This window comes from Anthonomus grandis, chromosome 3 (genome assembly GCF_022605725.1).
Source record: "Anthonomus grandis grandis chromosome 3, icAntGran1.3, whole genome shotgun sequence".
NCBI classification, from domain to species: Eukaryota; Metazoa; Arthropoda; class Insecta; order Coleoptera; family Curculionidae; genus Anthonomus; species Anthonomus grandis.
In genome coordinates, this window is record NC_065548.1 from 44,144,303 (window position 1) to 44,168,664 (window position 24,362).

At 33.7% G+C, this 24,362-nt stretch overlaps 2 protein-coding genes across 4 annotated transcripts in view; one reads left to right on the forward strand and one right to left on the reverse strand.

The window, feature by feature from the left end:
* LOC126734719 (TELO2-interacting protein 1 homolog) overlaps window positions 1–10,127 on the reverse strand; it is a 161,724-nt gene extending 151,597 nt beyond the window's left edge. Inside the window, exons 1-3 of one of the 3 annotated variants that reach the window (XM_050438444.1) lie at window positions 9,947–10,127; window positions 9,759–9,881; window positions 9,374–9,584 (exon numbers count right to left, since the gene is read on the reverse strand). In XM_050438444.1, the coding sequence (XP_050294401.1) occupies window positions 9,374–9,558 (185 nt within the window). In that variant the 5' untranslated portion in view covers window positions 9,559–9,584; window positions 9,759–9,881; window positions 9,947–10,127. Of the gene's footprint in view, window positions 1–9,373; window positions 9,736–9,758; window positions 9,882–9,946 lie in introns of those variants that run through there. The other 2 variants (XM_050438442.1, XM_050438441.1) reach the window with 2 other exon arrangements.
* The window catches only part of LOC126734717 (rootletin), a 439,794-nt gene continuing 425,196 nt past the window's right edge, over window positions 9,765–24,362 (forward strand). The window contains exon 1 of the mRNA XM_050438438.1: window positions 9,765–9,908. The gene's annotated coding sequence lies outside the window, so the exon portion shown is untranslated. The remainder of the gene's footprint in view (window positions 9,909–24,362) is intronic.

Genomic DNA, 24,362 nt, shown 5'->3' on the forward strand with positions numbered 1-24,362 from the left:
AACCCCTTTTGATTGTTGGAATATTTTTATAGACTTATTATTGACTCTATAGTTGAATGTACTAATCGGTTAATTCAAGCGAAATCTGAAAACTATAATGACAAATCGATCGTACAACAAACAACAGCTTTAGAAATGAAAGCACTTATTGGATATGTGTGGTCGTTTTAGGGCTAGTAGGTTAAATTTAGATGAGCTTTGGGCTAGCGATGGATCCGGTATAGACATGTTTAGAGCAACGATGCCCCTAAAGCGTTTTAGGTTCCTACTAAGCTGCCTGAGGTTCGACAATAAAGATTCTCGGGAAGAAAGACTTAAAATTGATAAACTAGCTCCAATACAGGCAATATTTGATCAGTTTGTGGAAAACTCTCAAGCAGCTTATGTACCTTCGGAATATTTAACAATAGACGAAAAACTTGAGTCTTTTCGCGGTAGGTGCGGCGGATTTCGGCAGTACATACCAAACAAGCCAGCTAAATATGGCCTCAAGGTATTTGCACTTGTAGACTCAAAAACATTTTATGTACTAAACTTAGAAGCATATGTAGGCCAGCAGTCCGAAGGTCCGTACGCCCTTAGCCACAAACCGGCTGACATAGTTCTGCGATTGGTAGAACCAATTAGGGGAAACATAACTTTTGATAATTGGTTTACAAGTTATGACTTGGTAAAAAAGTTACTAAAAGAATATAAACTTACTTCAATAGGGACGCTGAGAAAAAATAAAAGAGGAATTTCTAGCGAATTACTCACAACAAAGTGAGAAGAAAGAAGTTCCAAATTTGCATTTCAATCAGATGTAACATTGGTCTCTTATATTCCAAAAAAAATAGAAATGTTCTTCTTTTATCAACTCTCCATCATGACAACACAATTGATCCCGATTCTAGGGACCAAAATAAACCAGAAATAATAATGTTTTACAACATGACAAAAGGAGAAGTAGATATGGTAGATCAATTGCCTGCCACTTATAGTGTATCAAGGAATAGCCGCAGGTGGCCACTAACTCTATTCTTTTCCTTACCTAAACTCAGCTGCTATAAACGCTTTTGGAATTTTTAATTGCAATACGAATGAAAATCTAAAACGGCGCTTTTTTCTAAAAGATTTATCTTTGAGTTTAGTAAAACCGTTCCAAATGGCTAGACTACAAAATCCGCGAATAAGTCTAGCAGTGCGACGTAAGATTTCCGATATACAGGGGGAAATTGTCCCAACAACAGTTGAAGAAGACACAAAAAGGCAAAGATTTTCCAGAAGGTGTTATACAGGGTGTTTGGCGGAGGGTTAGCCAAACTTGGTGGGCATATAGATAGGCTCAGATAGAAGATATTTTCTTAATAAACTTGTGTTCTAAAAGTCTCGGGTTTTTTTATATCATTGATTTTCTGTTATTTTCAGGATTTTCAAAAAATTATGCCTTTTGACATCTTTAAATTTTTTCAGCATATGTTTTTTCACGTTTTTTTTTACATTTGTATTTAGTCTTTAATGTATCCTGACTCTAAAAAAATCAATATCAAGTACAAATAATACCAAAATAATTCGTTTTGAGCTCAGAAAGTTAATACAAGTAGCAAAAAAAGTTATGAAAGGTAACTTTAACTTGACGCAAAAAAATTACTAAAATCTATCAAGATGTTCAGGTAGTTTTAAAAACATCTCCAGTTAATACTCTTTTCAATGATATACGATGTGTAACACAAAGCCGACTAACTTGCCACAATTCATGACTTTAAAGGACAATAAAGTAAAAAAATACATTTTTTTAATTTTATGTATTTATTTCAAAATTACAAATTTTATTAAAACCAGGGGAGCGCATCCCCTGGCTCTAATACATGCCCTACGTCGCCGTCGCATTTCCACTGTCGTAAGACGAAGCCGCATCTCTTTTCTGATAGTTTGAAAAGCGGCATCGATTCTTTGAATGGTCAAATGAGGAGATCGTGGAACATGCTATGGGATTGTTGTTGTCATTTGACATTTGTCATTTGTTGTGGTGTAACTTTTTAGCTTTCTTACGTACCCAAGTCGTTAATTTAGTATTGTATCGTTTCTGTAGTTGTTATTGTTATTGTTAATACTGTTGTTATTGTTGCTGTTAATTGAGTTTTTATATTGTTTTTGTGACTTTCCTTATTTTCTTATCATTATCGCCACAATGGCTGCATACACTACCGAAGAATACGCCGATATTGTCTTTGCTTATGGAAGAGCAAATGGTAATACGCGAGAAGCACAAAGAATTTATGAGGAGCAATACCCCAATAGGCGTGTGCCTATCACAACACTTTTGCTAACACTTTTCGTCGATTAAGGGAAACAGGCAATCTAAATTTTCAAGAACCGAGGATCAATTGGAGGCAGTATGATGTTGCTGTAGATGAAAACGTAATTCGCGCATTCGATGAGGATCCCACCACTAGTACAAGGAAAGTAGCTACAGATCTGAACATTTCTACATGGAAAGCATGATCAGTTGTCAAGGCAGAAGGAAGGCATTCTTTCCATTACACCCCAGTGCAAGGTAATTTCATACTACATCAACAACTTAATTCCGCAATTTTTACTGGCATCGTGATACTCTATTCTAGGTCTTCTACAAGCCGACTATGAGCGACGGATACAATTTTGCCGCTTTTTGCTTCACGCAGACGTTGAAAATGGACACTTTTTAAAAAGCATCTTATAGACAGATGAATCAACATTTACACGTGCGGGGATATTTAACCAACATAATTTATATTATTGGGAAAACAAAAACGTAAATCCGCATTTGACCAGAGCCAAGTCTTTCCAAACAAGATTCAGTGTTAATGTTTGGGCAGGTGTGATTGGGAGACACCTTATCGGTCCACACTACTTGCTGAGAAACCTCAACGGGGACCATTACTTACATTTTTTACAAAATGATCTCCCACAATTATTGGCTGATATACCCCTATTTAATGAAGACGGGCCAATCGTCTTCTAGAATGACGGGTGTCCTGCACACTATCGGGTCGCCGTTAGAGAATTTCTGGACAATACTTTTCCCAATTCGTAGATCGGAAGAGCAGGTCCCATCGCATGACCTCCACGGTCCCCTGATTTAACCCCTCTCGATTTTTACGTATGAGGACGTGCGAAAGAACTCGTGTACGAGGTGGAAATTGACAATCTGGACCACTTAATTCAAAAAATCAATCCGCTTTTCTAACCGTCAGAGAAGAGATGCGACTTCGCCTTACGACAGTAGAAATGCGACGGCCATGTAGGGCATGTATAAGAGCCAGGGGAGCGCAGTTTCAACAAAATTTGTAATTTTGAAATAAATATTAGATGTAATGTTAGGGTACATGATAATCTTCTCTCAGATCATAGAAAATTATCAATTAATGTAAAAATTAAAATAAAACAGAATAATATAAAGATTCACATTCAACATAAAGGAGTTAACAATGAGAAATATAAAACTAATTTTATTAGTAATTTTGATAATCAAGATTATACAATAAATTCATTTTCAGACTTAATTAACCTTATTGATAAATCAAAAACTGCTGCTCAGTACACTAAAACGATTAAATGCCATGAAAATAATAATTGGGTTACTCCCGAACTTTTGCAATTGATTAAGATAAGAGATAAAGCTTATATGGCTTACAAAAAGGATTCTAATAACATAAATCTTAAACAAACCTTTCAAAAACTTAAAAATTCAGTAAACAACAAGATTAAAACTTTAAAAAATATGTATTTTAAAAATAAATGGTTAGAAGCAGGTAATAATTCAATAAAGCAATGGAAAATTATAAACTCATTTATAAAAAATACTCCAAATAAAGAAGCTATATCTGAACTGGAAATTGATGGAAATTTAATTACAGACCGTGTAGAAATTGCAAATTCGTTGAATGTGTATTTTTCTCAAATAGGCTTAGAAATAGTTAAGGAAGTTGAAACGGAAAAAAATAATGTCAATGGAAATATTGTGTTTAACGAAATAGTAAATAATCAAAGTCTATTTTTAAGTCCAACAAATGAAAATGAAATTAATGATACGTTGTTGCACCTTAAAAGAAATGCTTCTCCTGGGCATGACAATGTCTCAGTGCATGATCTGGTTAGTGTTAAAGAGCACATAATTCCCATATTGGCTAAACTAATAAATCAAGTTTTTATTACTGGTGAATTTCCTGAAGAGTTGAAAATTTCCAAAATTTATCCAATTTATAAGTCGGGGCAAAAATCTTCAAAAAATAACTATAGACCTATTTCATTACTTAGCATATTTTCAAAAATAATAGAAAAACTAATAAAAAAAAGAATGCTCTCTTTTATTGAAAGATTTGTAAAGTATGATTTGTTTCAGTATGGATTTCTAGCTAACAGTAGTACACTTAGTGCTACTTTTGACCTAACCAATTTCATTTCACAAAAACTAGATCAAGAAAATATGGTAATTGCGATTTTTATCGATCTTCGGAAGGCATTTGATGTTGTTAGTCATAACATATTAATTAGTAAGCTTGAACAAATGGGATTTAGGAGTACTGTGCTTAATTTAATTAGAACATATCTAGAAAATAGAAAGCAATATGTATGTGTAGATACTTGCAAAAGTGACATAGCAATAAACAATTGTGGAGTGCCCCAGGGCTCGGTTTTGGGGCCGCTGCTCTATACATTGTTTGTTCTAAGCTTGCGCCTAGTGGGTTTAAATGGACAGTATTATACTTTCGCAGATGGCACAGTGCTTCTTTATACTGGAAAAACATCAGAAGAAACCGCAAATTTGGCCAATAATGATTTAAAAATTTATCATGAGTGGTTGCTACAAAATAACCTAAAAATTAATACAAACAAAACAAAATATATATTGTTTAAACAAAAAAATAAAGTAATAACAGATATAGATATAAAAATTAATAATGAAAGTTTATAAAAAGTTGATAGCATAAAATATTTAGGACTCTTTTTGGATGAGCAACTAAGTTGGAATGAACATATTAAACACATTAATAGCAAAATAATATCACTGATCGGAGCACTTAATAAATGTAAATATTTCTTAACTGACAATGCTAGGTATAAAATTTATTATGCGTTCTTTCTTTCAGTGGTCAGATATCAAATACCAGTATGGGGAACATGTTATAACACAAATTTGATTAAAATAGAAACTCTGCAAAGAAAAACCTTAAAAATTTTATTTAATATTGATTATTTGACGCCAACAAAGATCCTTTATCAATCCTTATCTGTTCAACCAATAGTATATTTATTAAATTTGGAACAATGTAAATTAATATATAAGATAATAAATCTTAAATATAAATCCAATACAGAAATAAAGTATGTTAATGAAATTCATAACCATAATTTGAGGAATTGTTCAAATATATGTGGACAATGCTAGAACAGATAAGGCACTGAAAAGCCCACTGGCTGCAGCTACACAGGTTTATAACAGATTGCCATCAGAACTAAAGAATTTAAAATCGTACAATTTGTTTGTAAAAAGATTAAAATTATTCCTTGTTAATTGGGACTATGTATAACTATTTTTAAACATTTAAATATTAAACATTAGGATAGGGTTTTTTTTTGTTTTTTTTTGTTTTTTTTAAGCTTAAGAGAGTATATGTTTTGTTATTTTTATTTTTGATTGAAATTATGGTCATCTCCGGTACCAATACTATAAGTATTGCTATGGAGATTACCTTAATTCGGATTTTATATTATAGTTTACTGTATATTGTTACCTATTATAACTTGTTAATTGTTTTGATTTCTGAATAAAGGATTTACAAAAAAAAAAATATAACATAAAATTTAAAAAATATTTTTTTTTTACTTTAAAGTCATGAATTGTGGCAAGTTAGTCGGCTTTGTGTTACACATCGTATATCATTGAAAAGAGTATTAACTATAGATGTTTTTAAAACTACCTGAACATCTTGATAGATTTTAGTTTTTTTTTTTTGCATCAAGTTAAAGCTACCTTTCATAACTTTTTTTGCTACTTGTATTAACTTTTTGAGCTCAAAACGAATTATTTTGGTATTATTTGTACTTGATATTGATTTTTTTAGAGTCAGGATACATTACAGACTAAATACAAATGTAAAAAAAAACGTGAAAAATATGCTGAAAAAATTTAAAGAAGTCAAAAGGCATAATTTTTTGAAAATCCTGAAAATAACACAAAATCAATGATATAAAAAAACCCGAGACTTTTAGAACACAAGTTTATTAAGAAAATATCTTCTATCTGAGCCTATCTATATGCCCACCAAGTTTGGCTAACCCTCCACCAAACACCATGTATATGTCCAAGAAATAAAGATAGCAAATCTTTTTACACTTGTAGGGCCTGTAATAAATTTGTTTGCCTGAGTCATGCAGCGCAAACATGCGACAACTGTAGCTCTATAGATAGTACATAAAACATAAAGCCATGTATTAGTTTATATTTTTCTTTAGTTATTTGAAGTTTATACTTAATCAAAAATTAATTTTTAAGTAAATATTTTCAAAATAATAATATATTTTTAATACCTGGTTGCGTCTTGTTTAAAATTTTTGTAAAAATGTAGGTCTTTTGAAAATAAACTTTTAATTTTTTTTTTGGTTGGTTATTTGTCATGTGTTTTATTTTTATTTACTTTCAGACCAATACAAAAACATTATTTATTGATAATATTTCAAAAATGTTTAGTTTCTATTTGAAACATATTTGTTTTTTTATTGGGGTATGCTATACCCCAGCTTACCGATCTTGTGACAATTACAAACCTTACCAACAGAGGGTTAAAGGTCACTATAGCCCAACACTAAATAGTTTTGTCTTGCTTTTATTAACTTGATACCATTTGTATATTATATATTTAAATATAATTATATAATTAAACGTTCATACACAGAAAACAACATTAAGAAGTTTAATGATCTTTTAACACATGAATCCTGGGAAGATGTATATAACTGCACTGAAGTCGATCTAAAATATGATTGCTTTTATAATATTTTCTATTACTATTTTAATGTAACATTTCCTCTAAGTAGCCACAGAATAAAGGATCCTGATAAAAAATGGGTAAACTCTGAAATTAAAAATTATTCTAGTCATATTAAAGATCTGTATGTATGGTACAAGGAAACAAATAGTGAGGCAGTTTATAATCAATATAAAAAAGAAAATAAAAAATTTATTTCTAACTATAAAACTTCTTTAAATGAAAACAAGATTATCTGTTCAAATAACAAAACTAAAACTGCTTGGACTATTTTCAATCAATGCTCAAATAAGTCAAAGTCATTTAAACCTGTCACCCTAAATTCTAGCAATAATGAAATTATTGAAAATTTGGATGAGATAGCCAACATATTTTTGAAGAAATTTAATGCTTCATCTCTTACTCCTTCAATTTCTGGTCAATTGCCTAAAGGAAGCCACATCCCCACTATTTTCCTCTTTCCCACAGATTCAAAGGAAGTTCAGCATATTCTATCAGCCTTGCCAAATAAATACTCTGCTGGTCTTGATGAAATACCAATAAACATACTCAAAAAAGTTAGTCACCATATAGATGTGCCTCTAGCTCACATAATAAATGCCTGTCTGCACATGGGAATCTTTCCATCTAAACTAAAAAAGGCGAAAGTTCTCCAATTTTTAAAAATAAGGGTGATGAGCAGGATGTAGAAAACTATCGACCAATATCTCTCCTTTCTTCAATATCAAAAATCTTTGAGCGAGTCATTTATATCCGTATTATGAACTTTTTAAAAAGGCAAACTATTCTTTCAGATAGCCAGTTTGGTTTTAGGCCCAATCATTCAACCCAGTTGGCAGTTTACAAGCTTATATCCTTTGTGATTGAAAATGTTGACAAAAAAGAAAAAGTTGCCGGACTCTTTTTCGATTTATCGAAAGCATTCGACACAATCAACCATGGTCTACTGCTGTCAATCCTTGAAAATTGTGGACTGAGGGGAAACTGTGCCAGACTTATAGCCTCTTATTTAGATCAGAGGGAACAAACAGTTTGCCTTGGCTCTGGTAATGGTACATATGAACTCAGGGTTCAATCCTAGGCCCAGTACTATTCATATTATATGTAAATGGTCTCAGTGAGTGTTTTCCAGGGTGTTTTATCAACCAATATGCTGATGACACTTCCATAATCTTGTCAGAACATCTGATTGAAGAACTATCTGTCAGAGCTTCTCAGGTGGTAGAGAGGATGCAGGAGTGGTGTGACAATCATGCTCTGAAGCTAAATGCTGATAAAACCGGGCTAGTGACATTCTCCAAAACTTTATCTCAAAATTCCCTACTTGTAAAGTTTGAAAAAAAGTCTCTTCAAGAGGTAGCTTCCTTAAAATTCCTTGGTATACAAATTGACTCCTGTCTCACATGGGTCCCACACATAGACACTCTTGGCAAAAAACTAAATAGTTTCTGCGCGTTAATAAGGCGTCTACGAGAAGAGCTTTCCCTAAATTGTCTGAAGCAAATTTACTATGCATCGGTCCAATCTCTAATCACTTATAGTGTGATGTTTTGGGGATCTTCAACTGACGCCGTGTCAGTCTTTATAGCACAAAAACGGATCATAAGATGCATGCTCAGACTCACACCACAAACGTCTTGTAGGACTTATTTTACTAAGTTTGGTCTACTCACTGTTCCAGCTCTGTACATTCTTATGTTAGCTATTTTTGCAAAGAAACACCTGCATCTTTTTCAAACTAATGAAGATCATTATGCTGAGGGTATGTCTATTGTGACAAGGGGGAGAGCTGAACTGAGTGTCCCAACTCATCACTCTGCCTTTTTTCAAAGATCTCCTGCCTTTGCTGCTATTAAAACATAATAGATTACCTCTCGCCCTAAGGCAAGAGAAAAATATCATGAAGTTTAGGAAAGACACTGCAACGTATCTGTTGGGCAAGTGTATCTATAGTTTCGATTTACAATTTTAAATGTGTATTATGATTACTATTAAGGGTTTGTTTATTAATTTATTTATTTTCATAATGTATCATACTTGAGATATATGTGGTAAGGTAATGCACCCAATATTATGTCCAACATTATCTTTTTGTTCTTACTATTTTTATTAGCAGTATGTACTGTGTAGATGTTATCAAATTTTAATTTTGTTCGTTTTGTGACGTTGCTATTGTCTATTTAAATTAGATCTTGAAAGCAATAAAGAAATTATTATTATTATTATTATTATTAAGTCTGTATATGACTATTTCTCTATATAATATACCATGTATGAAAATGTTAATTCTATCTAAATATTATTTAAACATGAAGCAAGCGAATCAAAATACAATATTCAGTACCAATAAATCTACTACATACCTTTGGCCACTTTTTAGATAAGGGAAAAAGGTAACAACTAACATTTTCTGTGCAGCTTGAACAAAGGAATTTGGGCTTTCCAAGACAATTTCCTTCAACTGCTCCAGCAGAGTTAAATTGAGAGGATTGTTGGTTATCTCTTTGCATAGCGCTGACAATGCTGCATATTTTTTAAAACTATCCATATCTGATTTGTTTTATCTTTGATTACCTAAAAACCGAGGACACAGATGATGACAGAATTAGAACCTAGTATTATAAATAACAGGAATAGCAGGGAAAGAAAACAATAAATACTTAAATAAGGTATTTGTGAATGCAAAAATCAAGACAGAATCAAAAAATGTTTAGTGAGGTTATGTGCAATGTTTGTGTTTGTATTTACCATATCCAAGGGTTTGATTATTAGGGGACAAACCAAATTATGGACATTACAATGACATTATGAGTAATATGTGACTGTGATTACTGTGAAGTGTAAAGTCAAGGCTGCTATGAGCTTGTTGTCCTAAAGAAACAATAAAATCCTGTAAAGGTAAGTTTACTTATAGGTAATGAGGAAGTTTATAATACCTAATTTGATATCTATTCCTAGGTAGACTCTCAGATACTCGCTTTTATGTATAGCAGTAATTAGTTCAGAACTCCTTCGTATATATACATAGAATATGTAGATAGAGTCTAGTCAGGGATAACAAATTTATAATCACTATAAATGTATAAATGTATTTTTAAATTCGGACTTAGTCCAGTGTCATATCCAATAACCTATGAAGTTACGAAGTCAGCTGCTAAATTCGAGAACGCAGCACAATACACTTCCTCATTTTACATATTAGTCTTAGTCCGCGCCTCGTGAAATGCTTTGGGAATTCCAATTAAGGCGCGTACATAACACAAAACTTCTTTTCGTAACATCGTCGCCGAACAATTTTTTGTTACGCTTAAACTATCGTGATATATACAGGGTGGCCCATCAAAAACGGTCCAGTAAGGTTTGGGGCCCTTTTTTAAATAAAATTAAAAAATGCTCGGACCCGTCGATTTTCGATTTTAGGGAGAAAATTTTAAAAATATTTTCAACCCCTTGGTAGGGGTTGCAACCACCCTCTCAAAATCCTAAATAGGCGTGAGGACCAGTGTTGCCAGATGGCCCAACAAAAATTATTGTCTGGGTGAACCGAAATTATCGTAAATTATCGTACGATAGATGGCGTGAGTATACAGGATGGAGTCAGTAGGAATTTTTAGTGCGATTTTTTTATGAAGCGCCCAATTATTCAAAACTTGTAAAAAAACGCAAAATATACACGAATAATAATATATTGAAAATAAATAGAATCCTTCAAAAACAAAACAGGTATAGATACAAGCGAAAAAGAAAACAAAAATGTAGGTACGTAGTACATCTTTCAACCTACTTAAGCCTTATCTGTTTCAAAATTTATTGAAACATTAAATTATAACACCTATATAACTATGCTTCGTCAAAAATAATATCGTCATCAGGATCCAAGTATTCCAAGTCTATATTAGTTGGTTTTTTGTTACAACCATAAAGTTTGTATGAAGTCATTGAGCCTATCATGTCATTACTTGGTTCTAAACCAATGCAACCTTTATCAACATTTTTAACATGTTGTGATGAGTGCATAATACCATTAATTGTCGTAACTAAACGATTTCGACTTTTAGTTTTAACTAAATTAATTTTGGAAAATTGTCTTTCACAGTTTGCACTAGAATGCGGCAGTGACAAAACTGATAACGCAAATTTACTTATTTCTTGAAATAAGTGAGTTCCTTGAATATCTTTTATTTCTCCAAGTTCGAAATAAAAGGTATCTAAATCTTCTGTTGCAGGTAGATGTTCACTAGGCGTAATTTGCAACAACCTCAATTGGTCATCGATTTTTTGAGCCTTTTGTAGATCATCTTGGTCACAAATACGTGGCACCTCTTTTATTAAGGGAAATATGCTACAGTGCAATTTTATTTGATTTTTATTAAGCATACCTAACTTGCTTAGGATAGGATCATTAAAGTCGTATCTTTTTTTTATTTCTAAGCATGATGTTATTAAAAATCTTCGGCACCTTTCATAAAAGTCAATTTTCGTTGGCTCATCCACGCTGTTGACATTTTGCGCAATGTCTACCCCAAGATACATATTTTGGTAAATTACAAATTTACTCTCATCACTAGGATTAATATTTTTTATGAATTTTGCCTTATGTACTGGGGATTCATATATGTGAGAAGAAGATCTTTATAGGTGCTAACCATTTTATCATGTAGTGATGTTATTACCACTTTATCACTTTGAAAATACTTATTCAAATTTATAAATTTTGGCAAAATCCAGTCCAAAAATATATAAAATAATTTGATATGTTTATCATTTAAATCCTGATATATTTCTTCACTAGCTAGCAAACGATGTTCAACATAATTAGACGTGAAAAATAGTCGTAAAGGTTCCCATTGCTCAAGTATTCTCTTTACAACTGATAAAAGCGAAAGCCATCTTGTTTGCGATGGGCGAAGAATTTGGTGTGGATCAACTTGACAAAAATCTTGGAATTCCTTAAACATTGCTTGTCGCTTTGAGCTATGCTTAAAATAGTTATAAATGTTTCTCGCCATATCTTCGCACCTTCTAGGCAAGTTTTTGCAAGCCTCGCTGGCATATAAATGTAAAGAGTGACAGATACATTTTTACACCATAATGCCGGGCAGTTCGCTTTTTAATCTGCTCGATACCGAGTTTTTTTTCCCAAACATACTGTTGCAGCCATCAGATGCGAATCCAATAATATTTTTTAATGGAATTTTGTCTAACACTAAAGCTTTTTTAATTTCATAAAATAATCTCATAGCTGTTGCACCTTCATTGACCTGATCTGGATTATCTTCAGAAAATATTTGTATTAGTTTCCAATAAACAGTATTAATTTTTTTATTTTTTTTATCAAAAAATCTCACGCAGACACGTAGGGTTTTAATCGCAGCTATGTCAGTAGACTTGTCTATAATGAGACTAAATTTATTTAATTGTAAAATGGTAGTTAACTCACTCTCAAAGCAACGACCAATAATATTTTTCATTACTTGAGTTGCTTTAGTTCGATGCAAATCCATCTCTTTTGCTATTTTAGAATCCGGGAAACATTCTTTGATTATATCCGTTAAATGATCAACACAGTTAAAAGCAATATTGTGCTCTGCTAAAAAACCAGTAAGTTTTATTTCTGCCCGTTTTATTTGCTTCTCTTCGGATGTACATACCTCTTTTTTCTTAAATAAATTTGCGACTGATGTTGTTGGCATTCCTTTGATTTTTAACAAATGTTTTGCCGATTTTGAATGATTTTTTGTGACCGTAATTTCCGCCGTAAATACAACATTGCAGGCACGACATCTTGCTTTTCCATTATCTACAAAAACACAACAACTCGTGCAACATGTGCATATTATACCAAATATTAACTTACCGCTATCCGAAAACAACCAAACAACCAAACAACCACCCTTTAAATTCCTCGTTTGCTTCCCATTCTCTGCGGTATTTCTGGCTTCTATGTTTACCTTTTTTGCTCTCACCTCTTCGAATTTTTTTGTATTCAGGTGTCCTACATCATCTTTCTTTTTTCTCCGCATTCAGAAGTTTCAGTCTGATGAAGACATTATTTTACCTTTTTTATTGAAATTTACAAGCTTGTGCTTTTCACAATTCGAATTCACTAACACCACACCACTAAACTAACCGCAATAATAAAATAAAATCCAAACTAAACAAAAGATGAAGATTCCCCGAAAAACATAACAGTCGTGCCAACCTTTAAAACGCAAACATGAGGAAATAAAAATAGACACTATTATTTGTTTATTTTTACTTTAAATTTTTACATACTAAAAAATATTTTTTTTCATAATTATGTGTTTTAAGGGATATTTAAGTCAAAATTATCGTACATTTTAATATTATCGTGCATGCGGTATCGTACATCGTACGAAGGGCAAAAGTATCGTACAAAAACGATAATTATCGTACACCTGGCAACGCTAGTGAGGACTGAGGTCAATTGATAGCTTATTTTAAAAGTCTTTTTATTCTAGTTACAACTGTCAAGTTTGAAATTGTTAACTTGAGTTTTCGTAATATGACGGCTTGTCAAAGATTTTGAAACAATACCATTGTTTAATAATTTTAGCGCTAGTTTTTAGAGGTTCTTGATTTACAAAACAAAAACGCTCGTACCCATCGATTTTTGATTTTAGAAAAACGATTTTATGTTTAAATTTTTAACCCCACAACTTCAACCCCTTTAGCGGGGGCGACATTCATCCTTATTCTTTAAATGGGAAGGAAAATTTAAAATAAAAATCATCTAAGATTATTTATAAAAATTATCTCTTTTTAAAATTTGGTGAAATCATAGATTGATTGTCGCGTGACATTTACCCTTATTTTTCAAACAAGAAGGGGTGTGTTGTGATACATCTTTTGAAAGGGCATTTAATTTTATTTACAATAGCGCTTTGTTTTTTAAATTTGAGCTGCGGGTTCCAGAGAAATCATATTTAATTTTATGTGATCCGTAATACTTTGACAAATAGCCAGGGATCCAGATTTTGTACAATTAATATTTTGACCATTGATTTTATAATCACAGGTCAAAATATTAATTGTACAAAATCTGGATCCCTGGCTACTTGTCAAAGTATTACGGATCACAATTTAATATATTCTCTTCTCAAGATATCAAAAAATCATAATAAGTTTAAAACTATTACTTTTAGAGATTACAATAGCATTAACATTGACACATTTATAAACCAAGGGAAGTTAATATCTTGGGATCGATTGTATAGGGCTAACGATGTAAATGAAAAAGTTTCCATTTTAAATTCCACTTTAATACAAATAATAAATGAACATGCTTCCTTAAAAACTAAAAAAATTGTTGAAAAGTGTTACCGTAAACCGGGGTTACTATGAGCCACTTTTCAACTTCAAATGAGTGTAACTTTTGCCAGTAACGTCTAATTACCATGATAAATATTGGAAAAACCTTGAAGGCTATGTCTACTTTCAATTTCTATTAGTCAAATATGATATATATATTCGAATCTATAAAAAAAAAAATAAAAACATGGTGGCCATATTCACCCCGCATTTTGGGGGTGTCTATGGCCTCACGCTTAAAAACACGGATAGGCTTGTTTGAAGGCGTAAAATGGGTGACTATGGCCACAAAAAGTGTAAAAAAAATGTTTTTTAGTGTTTTTTATTTTACTTTAAATAAAAATAATCGTATTTTTATAGCTTTTTATTGAAAAAAACAGAAACAAAACTAATAAACCTTTTGATTATTCATAAAAACAAGGTAAGAACCTACAAATACCCATTGTATGTACCTATTTAAAGAAATAACTAAAAAATAACATTCTAAAACTAAATATTTGGTAACAAAAAGGAACTTAAAAATATAATACTCTAGGTAATAAATAGGTAGGTAGGTAAACAAATAGGAACTAAAAATTATTTGAAGAAAACACAATTTTTGTACTTCATCATTTCGGGAACCACAAAAATTGCCCTTGAAGTGGTAGAAACGGGTTCTTTAATTTTCTCCATTATTTCTATGTTGGGGTACCATAGAACGTCTTCGTTTTTCGGCCACTTCCAACCTTTTGGCCCGAACTCAATCATCGTGGAAATTTGTGCTTCATTTTTATTGGTGGAAATTATTTTTCCTCGATAATATTTTTGATCATATTTTACTATGACAAATTCCCCACGTTGATACATTTTATTGGATTAATTTTCAACCGGTAGCTGTCCCACTTCAACTGCCTCATCATCACTACTTAGATGTGCCCAATTTTCCCCTTCTGCTTCAGATAAAGAAGTGTAGCCTCCAGAAGAAACATCACTTTCTTCATTAAAATTCGTAGACCTTTTTGTGGTTTTTTTTTGCCTCTTCGCAGATTTCACACCTTTCAACTTTTCTGCCCCTTCCCTACTGGTTCCTGGCATTTCTTCTAGCTCGGCAATATTGTTATTTTCGGGAACATCACTTATATCATCTTCCTCGTCATCCTCCAAAAGTGTTGGTTCCTTAAAAGGTGTTGGATGCTCCAACGGTATGGGATCCTCCAAAGGTGATGGGACGTTCAGAAGGCTTTTACCAGGAGTTATATTAATCTTCTTTCTGTTTGATTTGGGTTCAGCAGATCCTTTGCCAAATCTTTGTTTTTCCAATAAATATAAAACAGAGTCGCTTATCAAAGATTGGTTCTTAAGTGCGTCCACATCTTTTTTTGGGAGTCTATCTATAACTTGCTGTCTATTACATGGATAAATTCCGCATTTTCGAAAGCCAGATATTAAAGACTCTTTGCCAGTTTCCTTTAGATTGGCCATTAACTGTTTTAGGAGGCTTGGAAAATGGGATTTGTTAACAACGCATCCGTATTTATATTTATATTCCTCCAAAATTTTTCGCCACGCTAACTTCCTTGGTCGAAAATATGCCACATCTAACGGCTGAGTTAAGTGAGTTGTGTTGGGAGGAAGGCAAACAAATCTAACATTATTTTCTTCACATAATTCCAATACATGAGAATTTATGTGAGATGATAAGTTGTCACCTATAACAACTTTAGCGCCCTCTTCTTTTTTTAAAACTGGAAGTAAAAGATGTTCGAACCAGTCTTCAAACGTGCAGGAATCGAACCACCCTGATTTTGTTCGATTATATCTTGCATTTGGTGGTCCGCCTTGGACCCAAGACTCATATAGGTTCGTGGAACGATAGACCACATACGGTGGTAAAATGGTCCCAGCCGCATTTCCACAAAACATTATTGATGTGGATGTTTTCGAAGAATGAATAATTCTCTCAGGGTATTTTGTCCCTTTCTTCGCGATAACTTTCTTTTTCCCGGGGTTATCGGCCAAGTTACTTTCGTCAAAGTTAAAAATATTTTGTGGCGGAATATCTGCAAGTTCCTTTTCAAAGTGATTAAATTAATTATTAAGTATTGCTAAAGAAACTGCAGCTCTGACATTTTTGTTATTAGCGGCAAACCTAACAGTCAATTCCTTGTGTCTTTTAAGAAATTGCTCGGTCCAATCCGCACCCGGCAAATTTTCTTTAAATTTCGAATGTGTCACCCCTTTCCTATCCAAATAATTTTTCACTAACATTCTTAGCTCGAATTTATCAACAGGAAACCCAAACTCGGACAACTTAAGAATATTGGCTACTATTACCTTCTCTTCTTCTGCAGACAAAGCGGTCTGCTTTTTTTCGCTAAGCCTAATTTTAAATTTAGCTGAAGAGTGCTTCTAGGGATTTTATACCTTTTTGATGCCTCTCGTTGACTTATAGTCTTGTTTGTAATTTCGGCTAACGCTTTCTGAAGAGTGTTATCAGTATAATCTCGATACGACCGGCTGCCCAATGGTCTTTTGTAAGTGCTTGGCATTTTCTAAAAACAAAAATTTGTTATTAGTCAACACCAAAGACCTTTTATGCATAGCCTATTAAATTATAACATTCACCATTATCTTTAAAGTCTTTATAAAACGAAACACAAAAAAATTTGATCAAAAACATGAACCTAACCTCGAAATGTTGAATCACTCAATATGGTTCAATATATGCTGATAATTAAATGGATATGAAGCCCTATACATTTAATAATATCCTAATTAATGGTTAAAATTGAAAAAAACACTTTTTTATTTTAATCGTGATCTGCGAATGTAAACAAACAACTCTTAACGGTCTATCAAGCCGGCAAACAAGTAACAAACTAAACGCAACCCGTTAAATGCAGCGCATCGGTAATAATTTACTAATATTTTCAAGGTCGCCTGGTGGCCATATTGACCCCAAAACGTTTGTAAATCTAAGGGGTGAATATGGCACCCCCCTATTACCTAAGTAATTCTTTTTTTAAGAAAAAAACATACTGAATTAAGGTCACAAGTGTCCAACGATCCTTATTCACCCTTTTACTTGGCCCCAAAGAGAAAAGAAAGACTTCTGGAGACAAAGTTTTTAGAGGTAAAAAAATTGGCAAAAAGGTCATTGAACTTTCATCATCCGCCAGAAAAAAAGTATAAACGTAACAATTTTTTTTCATGGTTAGTATATTTTTTAGAATGTTTTCTTTTGAAATTAAGTACTAGAAAATTTTTGTAAGTAATTGTTTTAATGTTGTAACAAATCTAAACATCTTTCCCAAAATGGCCATAGTCACCTCGGCAGGCCGAAGTCACCCCAGTTTACGGTACTTACCCTGGATAACAGATAATGTTAAAAAGTTAATAAAATTAAGAGATAATGCCCACAGAAAATTTTTAAGAACAAAATTAGATCAACATTTACAGTATTACAGACAGCTTCGAAACTTCACAAAACATGCAATTGCTAAGGAAAAAAAATACATTTTTTAATACTTTTGCGAAGAGTAATGGAAGGGCTTTTTGGAGTACAGCAAAAAAACTTCATCTTACATCTAAAAATAATCAAATAGACATTCCGGAAACTCTTAATAACGCCACTAATATACATGATTTTTTTTAGAAACAGATAATGAGCCTAATACAGTACCAAATCATCTCATTGACTTTTATAAAAACAACAAACTAATTACTCATATTAATTTAAAATTCAAATTAATTGCCCATGAAAATTTGTTTAAAATTATTTCTAAAATAAAATCTAATGCTGTTGGCGAGGACCTTTTATCAATAAGGGATATAAAATTGTGTCTACCCTTTTGTGCGGATGCTATTGTAAATGTTATTAATTCTTGCATATTAACTTCAACTTATCCAACAATCTGGAAAACTGCAAAAATTTTACCACTACCTAAAACTAACGATCCAAAAACCCTTAAAGATATAAGACCAATTAGTACACTTTTTGCTATGTCAAAAATATTTGAAAAGCATATCTACTCACAAATTGAGTCATTTATAGAACAGCAAAATATAGTCCCAACCTGTCAATCTGGTTTTCGAAAGAATTTTAGCACAACATCAGCACTAACTAATATCCTCAATGATATAAGAGAAAATCATGAACAAACAAATAGTACTTGCATGACACTTTTAGATTTTAGTGAAGCTTTCGATACGGTACATCTTGAACTGTTATTAGCAAAATTAAAGTATTATGGATTCTCTACAGATGCACTAAATTTGTTACAAAATATTTTAACCTTTAGGTATAGTTACATAAGTACAAAAAAAGACTCTACAATAATAAAGTTGGATCTCAAACTTGTCAAAAAGGGAGTACCTCAAGGATCCGTCCTTTCTCCTCTGTTATTTGCCATTTATGTAGCAGATATGTACAGGAGTGTTAAATTTTGTAAATTCAATCAATTTGCCGACGACACCCAACTTACTATACCTGTAGTGAAGAGTAATGTGATAGAAGCTAAAGAGAAACTTACTAATGACTTAGACCAATTATTCTTATATTCAAAGAACCATAATTTAAAATTAAACGCAAATAAATCTAAAATTCTTATAATAAACCAAGATAAACAACTTCGTGAACAAATTGAACAAATATTTCAGGTATCTTTAAATAATAATACTATACCAGTCGTTCAAAATGCAAAAAATTTGGGGGTTATTTTTGACACAGACCTATCTTTTCAGCAACACATAAATAGTAAACTTTCCACTGCATATTTAAGACTTAAAAATATTAATTATAATAAAAAGTATCTACCTCAAAAACAAAAATATTTTTTATGTAATTCTCTGGTTCTGTCCCTGTTTGACTATTGTGATGTTGTCTATGGTGACTCGCTATCATTGGTAACTAAAAGATCCATTCAAAAGATGCAAAACTGGTGTATGAGGTTATCATATAATATATCTTATAGAGAGCATATAACGCCCTATCTAAATGAATATAAAATTTTAAATATGGCCAACAGACGAAAACAACATTTTTACTGTCTCATACACAGAGTAATAAGTACTGGCAAACCCCCCTACCTTTTAGAAAAATTTAAACCGCTTCCAAGAACTACTTTAGGGCTACAGCGTACCGCCAATGACCAAAGCTATATTGTACCCCACCATAGAACTTCATGCTATGAAAACAGTTTTGCATACACTGCTGTTAAAATGTGGAATAGCTTGACACAAGTCCTTAAGAATTCAAAATTTTTGTTTTTAAAAATTCAATAAATAAGATCCTATTGGAAGAACAGACTAGGTTATAAGTTTTAAAAGTCACATCAATAAATTTAAGTACTTAAATAAGATCAATATTATAATAACTTCGATGTTGAGATTTTTTATTTTTTATTTGATTTTTTATTTTTTTATTTCATATTGTTTCTAATATTCTGCCACGCCTTGATTTATCCCTAAAATCTAACTGTCATCAAGACTCGTTTTCCTTCTGTGCGCTCCCATTCTCTTCAGAACTCTTACTTTTAATTTGTCTTTTTGTTTTTTGTTTTCTTTTGTTTTTTTTTTGGGGAATTATTTTATTAAGTAGTTTTTTATTTATTTCTCTTTGGGTACTTTATATGTACTATTTTTTTAATTTATTTTTTGTATTTATTATAGTAGCTATTTATTAGGTTAAGGGTCCTTTCGCAGGCGTCCGCTCAGCGGTCACTGTTACCGGTTTTGTAATCGTGAATTGGTCCTTTTTTGTCAACTGTGTATATTATGTGTAACTAAATGATACATGTATTTCTTACTTTTGGCAAAATAAACAATTTTGAATTTGAATTTGAAATGAAATGAAATGAAATGAAATGAAATGAAATGAAATATCTTTATTAAGTAGGTACATCTAATATACATAAAAAACAAAACTATGCTAAATAAATAACTTAACTAGGTAACAACAAAAAAAAAAGAAAATAACATAATAAGCACAATTTTACCCTCTTGAAAGAAAAACAAACAAAGTTTATTGCCCTAATTCGCCAATTTCCAAATTAATTTATATTATTCAAACTAATTTATATTATTCATATAATTCTTTAGAACAGTTTTAAACCGATCAAGAGATTGTGATTCCTTTATTTCTCGAGGAAGACTATTATATTTTTGAAAACCCTTAAAAAACAAAGAATTCATGGTACTTCTACAATTTGCTATTGGAATAAAAATATCATCAGTATTTCTTGTAGGGTAATCATGGACATTTCTATTAAAAGTAATGAACTGTTTGAAATAAGGTGGCGCTAAATTATTAATACATACAATAATATAAATTACAATCCTATATATAAAAATCATAGAAAGAAAGCAAAACCTTCTCTCAACAGAAAACCAATTTAGAGTGTTGAGCATAAAGGATATTGGTGTAAGGCGGTGTGCATTTAATATCACCCTCATGCCCCGATTCTGAAGTTTCTGAAGTCTGTTAGTCTGGTTTATAATAAATAAATACTGCACTGAGGCACAAAAGTCAAAATGTGGTTGAATGAACATTTTTTTTGCAATTTTCTTTTCAATGTAATCACAATGAGTTTTAAAGTTAAGCAAATTTTCAAGTTGCAGACCCAAATATTTCATACATGTTACAAATTCAATTTGTTCATTGTTAATTAATAATTAAGGACTAATATCCACAATTTTCCGATATTTTTTTTTTATGGTAAACACAAGCACAAGAGGAGAGTCCTATGTCACTCTTGGAGTGGTGCTTGCGCGAAGATATTTGTGGGCATTTATCTTGAATCGCTGTAAGTTGTATGCGTCGGGAAATATGTGAGGTGGAAGCCCGTTCCACAAAGAGGATGTTCTCCAGATGAATGAGTCCCGATACAGCGACGTCCTTGGGGTAGGCAGGTGGACTCGATGTTGATGAGCCGCAACTGCTAGACGCGTCCTTCTTGCCGGAACAGCCCTGGGTGGAATCAGGCCTGCCAGCTCAGAGGAGCACTTACCGTGATAATAACGGTAGAATAAACAGAGATTAGCCACCTTTCTCCTATGCTCCAGACTATCTAGACTCTTTGTCAGTTCTGGTTTGTCGATAAGACGAATAGCTCTCTTCTGTATAGAATCCAGCAGGTTTAAACTATGCTTGGGTGCAGAGCTCCAGACATGCGAGCAATACTCAAGGGAAGGGCGTATTTGAGCCTTATAAAGAGTCAGCAGCTGTTCTGGTGTATACAGTTTTTTCGTTTTGAAAAGCACTCCGAGTTTTTTGGAAGCCGCCCTGGCGACCTCGGCAACGTGGTCATGCCAGGACACACTGTTGGTGACCTTGACTCCTAGAAGATGTAAAGATGATTTCATTGGCAATGTTTTCCCTGCCATAACCAGCTCCGGGCCACCAAGGTTAGTCTTCATCGTAAATACTGCAGCCTGCGTTTTTTTAGCGTTAAAATTGACCAAATTATTATCGCTCCACTCCAAGATTACTCTAATATAGTTGTTGGTTGAAGCTACTTGTTGCTGCCTAAGATTCTGAGAACTTGCGGTTGTCGTTGGTTTGGCGGCCTTAAATGTGGAAATAAGTGTGCTATAGTCCGCAAAACTGTAGATTGGATTGACAGTGGTTCCTAGCAAATCGTTGATATATACCAAGAAAAGGGTGGGGGATAGAATGCATCCTTGATGGACTCCAGCGTTAATGTTAAATTTGTCGGAGAGGTATCCATCGACGGCTACTTGGATTGTTCGTTGTTTAAGAAAACTTTTGATCCAATTCAATAATGAGTTTTGTATGCCGATTGAGGAGAGCTTGGTTAGTAGTCCCTCATACCATACTCTGTCAAATGCCTTGGAAATGTCAAGAGCGACTAAGCGAGACTCGCCGTGCTTCTCCATGGCCTCCGTCCACAAGTGTGTGACGTAGGCCAGAAGATCGCCGGTGGATCTAAGCTTTCGGAAGCCTTATTGATGATCGCTGATTAGTCCAGATGATTCCTTAACTTATATCTTAACAGTTGTTGGTTGACTGCTTTCTCCATAATCTTCGATATTACTGGAACTAGTGCAATCGGGCGGTAATTCGAGGGCATCGTCTTCTTACCCTTTTTGGGTACAGCTTGCACTCGAGCAGTTTTCCAGCTTGTTGGAAATTGGCCCTGCTTATACGATGCCGTGAACAGTCTACATAAGGGAGGAGTCAATTTGTCTGCACAACGTTTTAGTATTAGGGCTGGAATTCCATCGGGTCCAGAAGCTTTGTTGGTGTCTACGCTTTTAAGAATTTTGTTTATAATTCGTTGGGGAAACGAAATTTCTCCCATCGATGAATTCACCCTTGGCAAATATGGCGGTGTTTTGCCTTGCGAGTGCAGAGTAGAATTGGATGCGAAGAGTTTACCCAGTAAGTTGGCTTTTTCCCTTGCTGTTACCGCGATAGAACCATCATCTGCTGTTAGGGGTGGCAAGGCCGACTTAGCAAATCCTTGACTAACGGCTTTCGATACCGACCAGAAAGATCTTGTTCCATTTGGGCAGTTTAGCAGTTTGTTTTTGATCCTGTTGTTGTGACTCTCTTTGCATTCATCAATAATTCGCTTGCAGCTATTTCTGGAGGCTAAAAAGTTCCTCCGATTTTCGATGGAAGGATGTTGACGCCATTTGCGATATGCTGCGTTTTTAGTGTTTACTGCCTTTTTGCAATTCAGGTTGAACCATTGCTTGTTGTTTGATCCGCATTTAGTAGAAAAAGAGATATAAGCTTCCATTCCTGCCAAGATCGTCTCTGTAATTTGGTTTGCACATTCTGAGATGTTATTGGTTCTGAAGCAGACTTCTTTCCAAGGGAATGAATGATAAAATTCATGAAGATGGTTCCACTCTGCTGATTTATAGTGCCATACCTTCCGCGGCATCGGAGGATCCTGCGTTTTAACCTCCAACTGGCAAGAGATTGTTATCAATTTGTGGTCCGATGTTCTTAGGGGGGCATGTACTGATCCTGTGTACGAGTCAGGATCTGAAGCGAAGACCAGATCTAGGAGACTCGCGACCTCGCCGTCTCGATCGGGGATTCTGGTAGGTTCCTCCACAAGCTGCGTAAGCCCGCATATGGTGGCAAATAGTTCAGCTTCTCGTCCTTCATCGTCGTTCTTGTTGCAGAAGCGCAGCCAGTTGATATTGTGAATGTTAAAATCACCCATGACGATGATTTCTGCGCTTGGGTAGTCAATTTGCAAATGCAATCAGCCAGGTTCAAAAAGATCCGTCTATATTGGGTGTCGCTTAGTGGTCTGTAGATACAGCAGATAAATTTCGTGGCACCACTGGCTATTATTTTGAACCACATGACGTCGAAGTCCGCAGGTTCAAGCGTTTCCTCCCGCTGGCAACTCAAGTCGTTCTTGACAAATACTGCCAATCCAAAGTTTAGTCGAAATCGGGTGTGTAGATCGTATCCAGGATAAATGAGGTGAACATTTGTTGTTGAAGGTTTCACCTTTGTTTCTGCCAATGCCAGAATGTGAGGCTTATTTGATTGCAGGTGTTGGTTTACTGCATTAATATTGGTGTTTAGGCCTCTGATATTGCAGAAATTGATTTTTAGGCTTTTTGATCCGCCTGATGGACCCCCCCGACCAGCCTCCGCCCGGAGATCCGAATGGCAGGCGAGTTTACCTTCGGAAAGTTTGGATCGTGAGGGCGCCATCATGCATTTACTTTTCTTCTCTTCTCCATTTCCTCTTTTGGAAACCGGACACATCGACATGGCGGCGAAACGTGAGTCCCATGGAACCACTTCACGCCGCCTAAGTCCTATGTGGTGGTATTGAACCGGGCGATGCAAGTGGACAACATCTACCACCAAAGGGATTGCTCTTTTATTCGCCTTTTACGACAGGCCGAGCGTACCGGAGGGCTATTCTACCCCGGCCCTCCCCGGGAAAAAATTTATACTTAGATGTAAATATTATTGCTTTAGTTTTCGCCACATTTAACTTTAACTTATTAATATTTAAATATAATGATATTTGTGACAATACC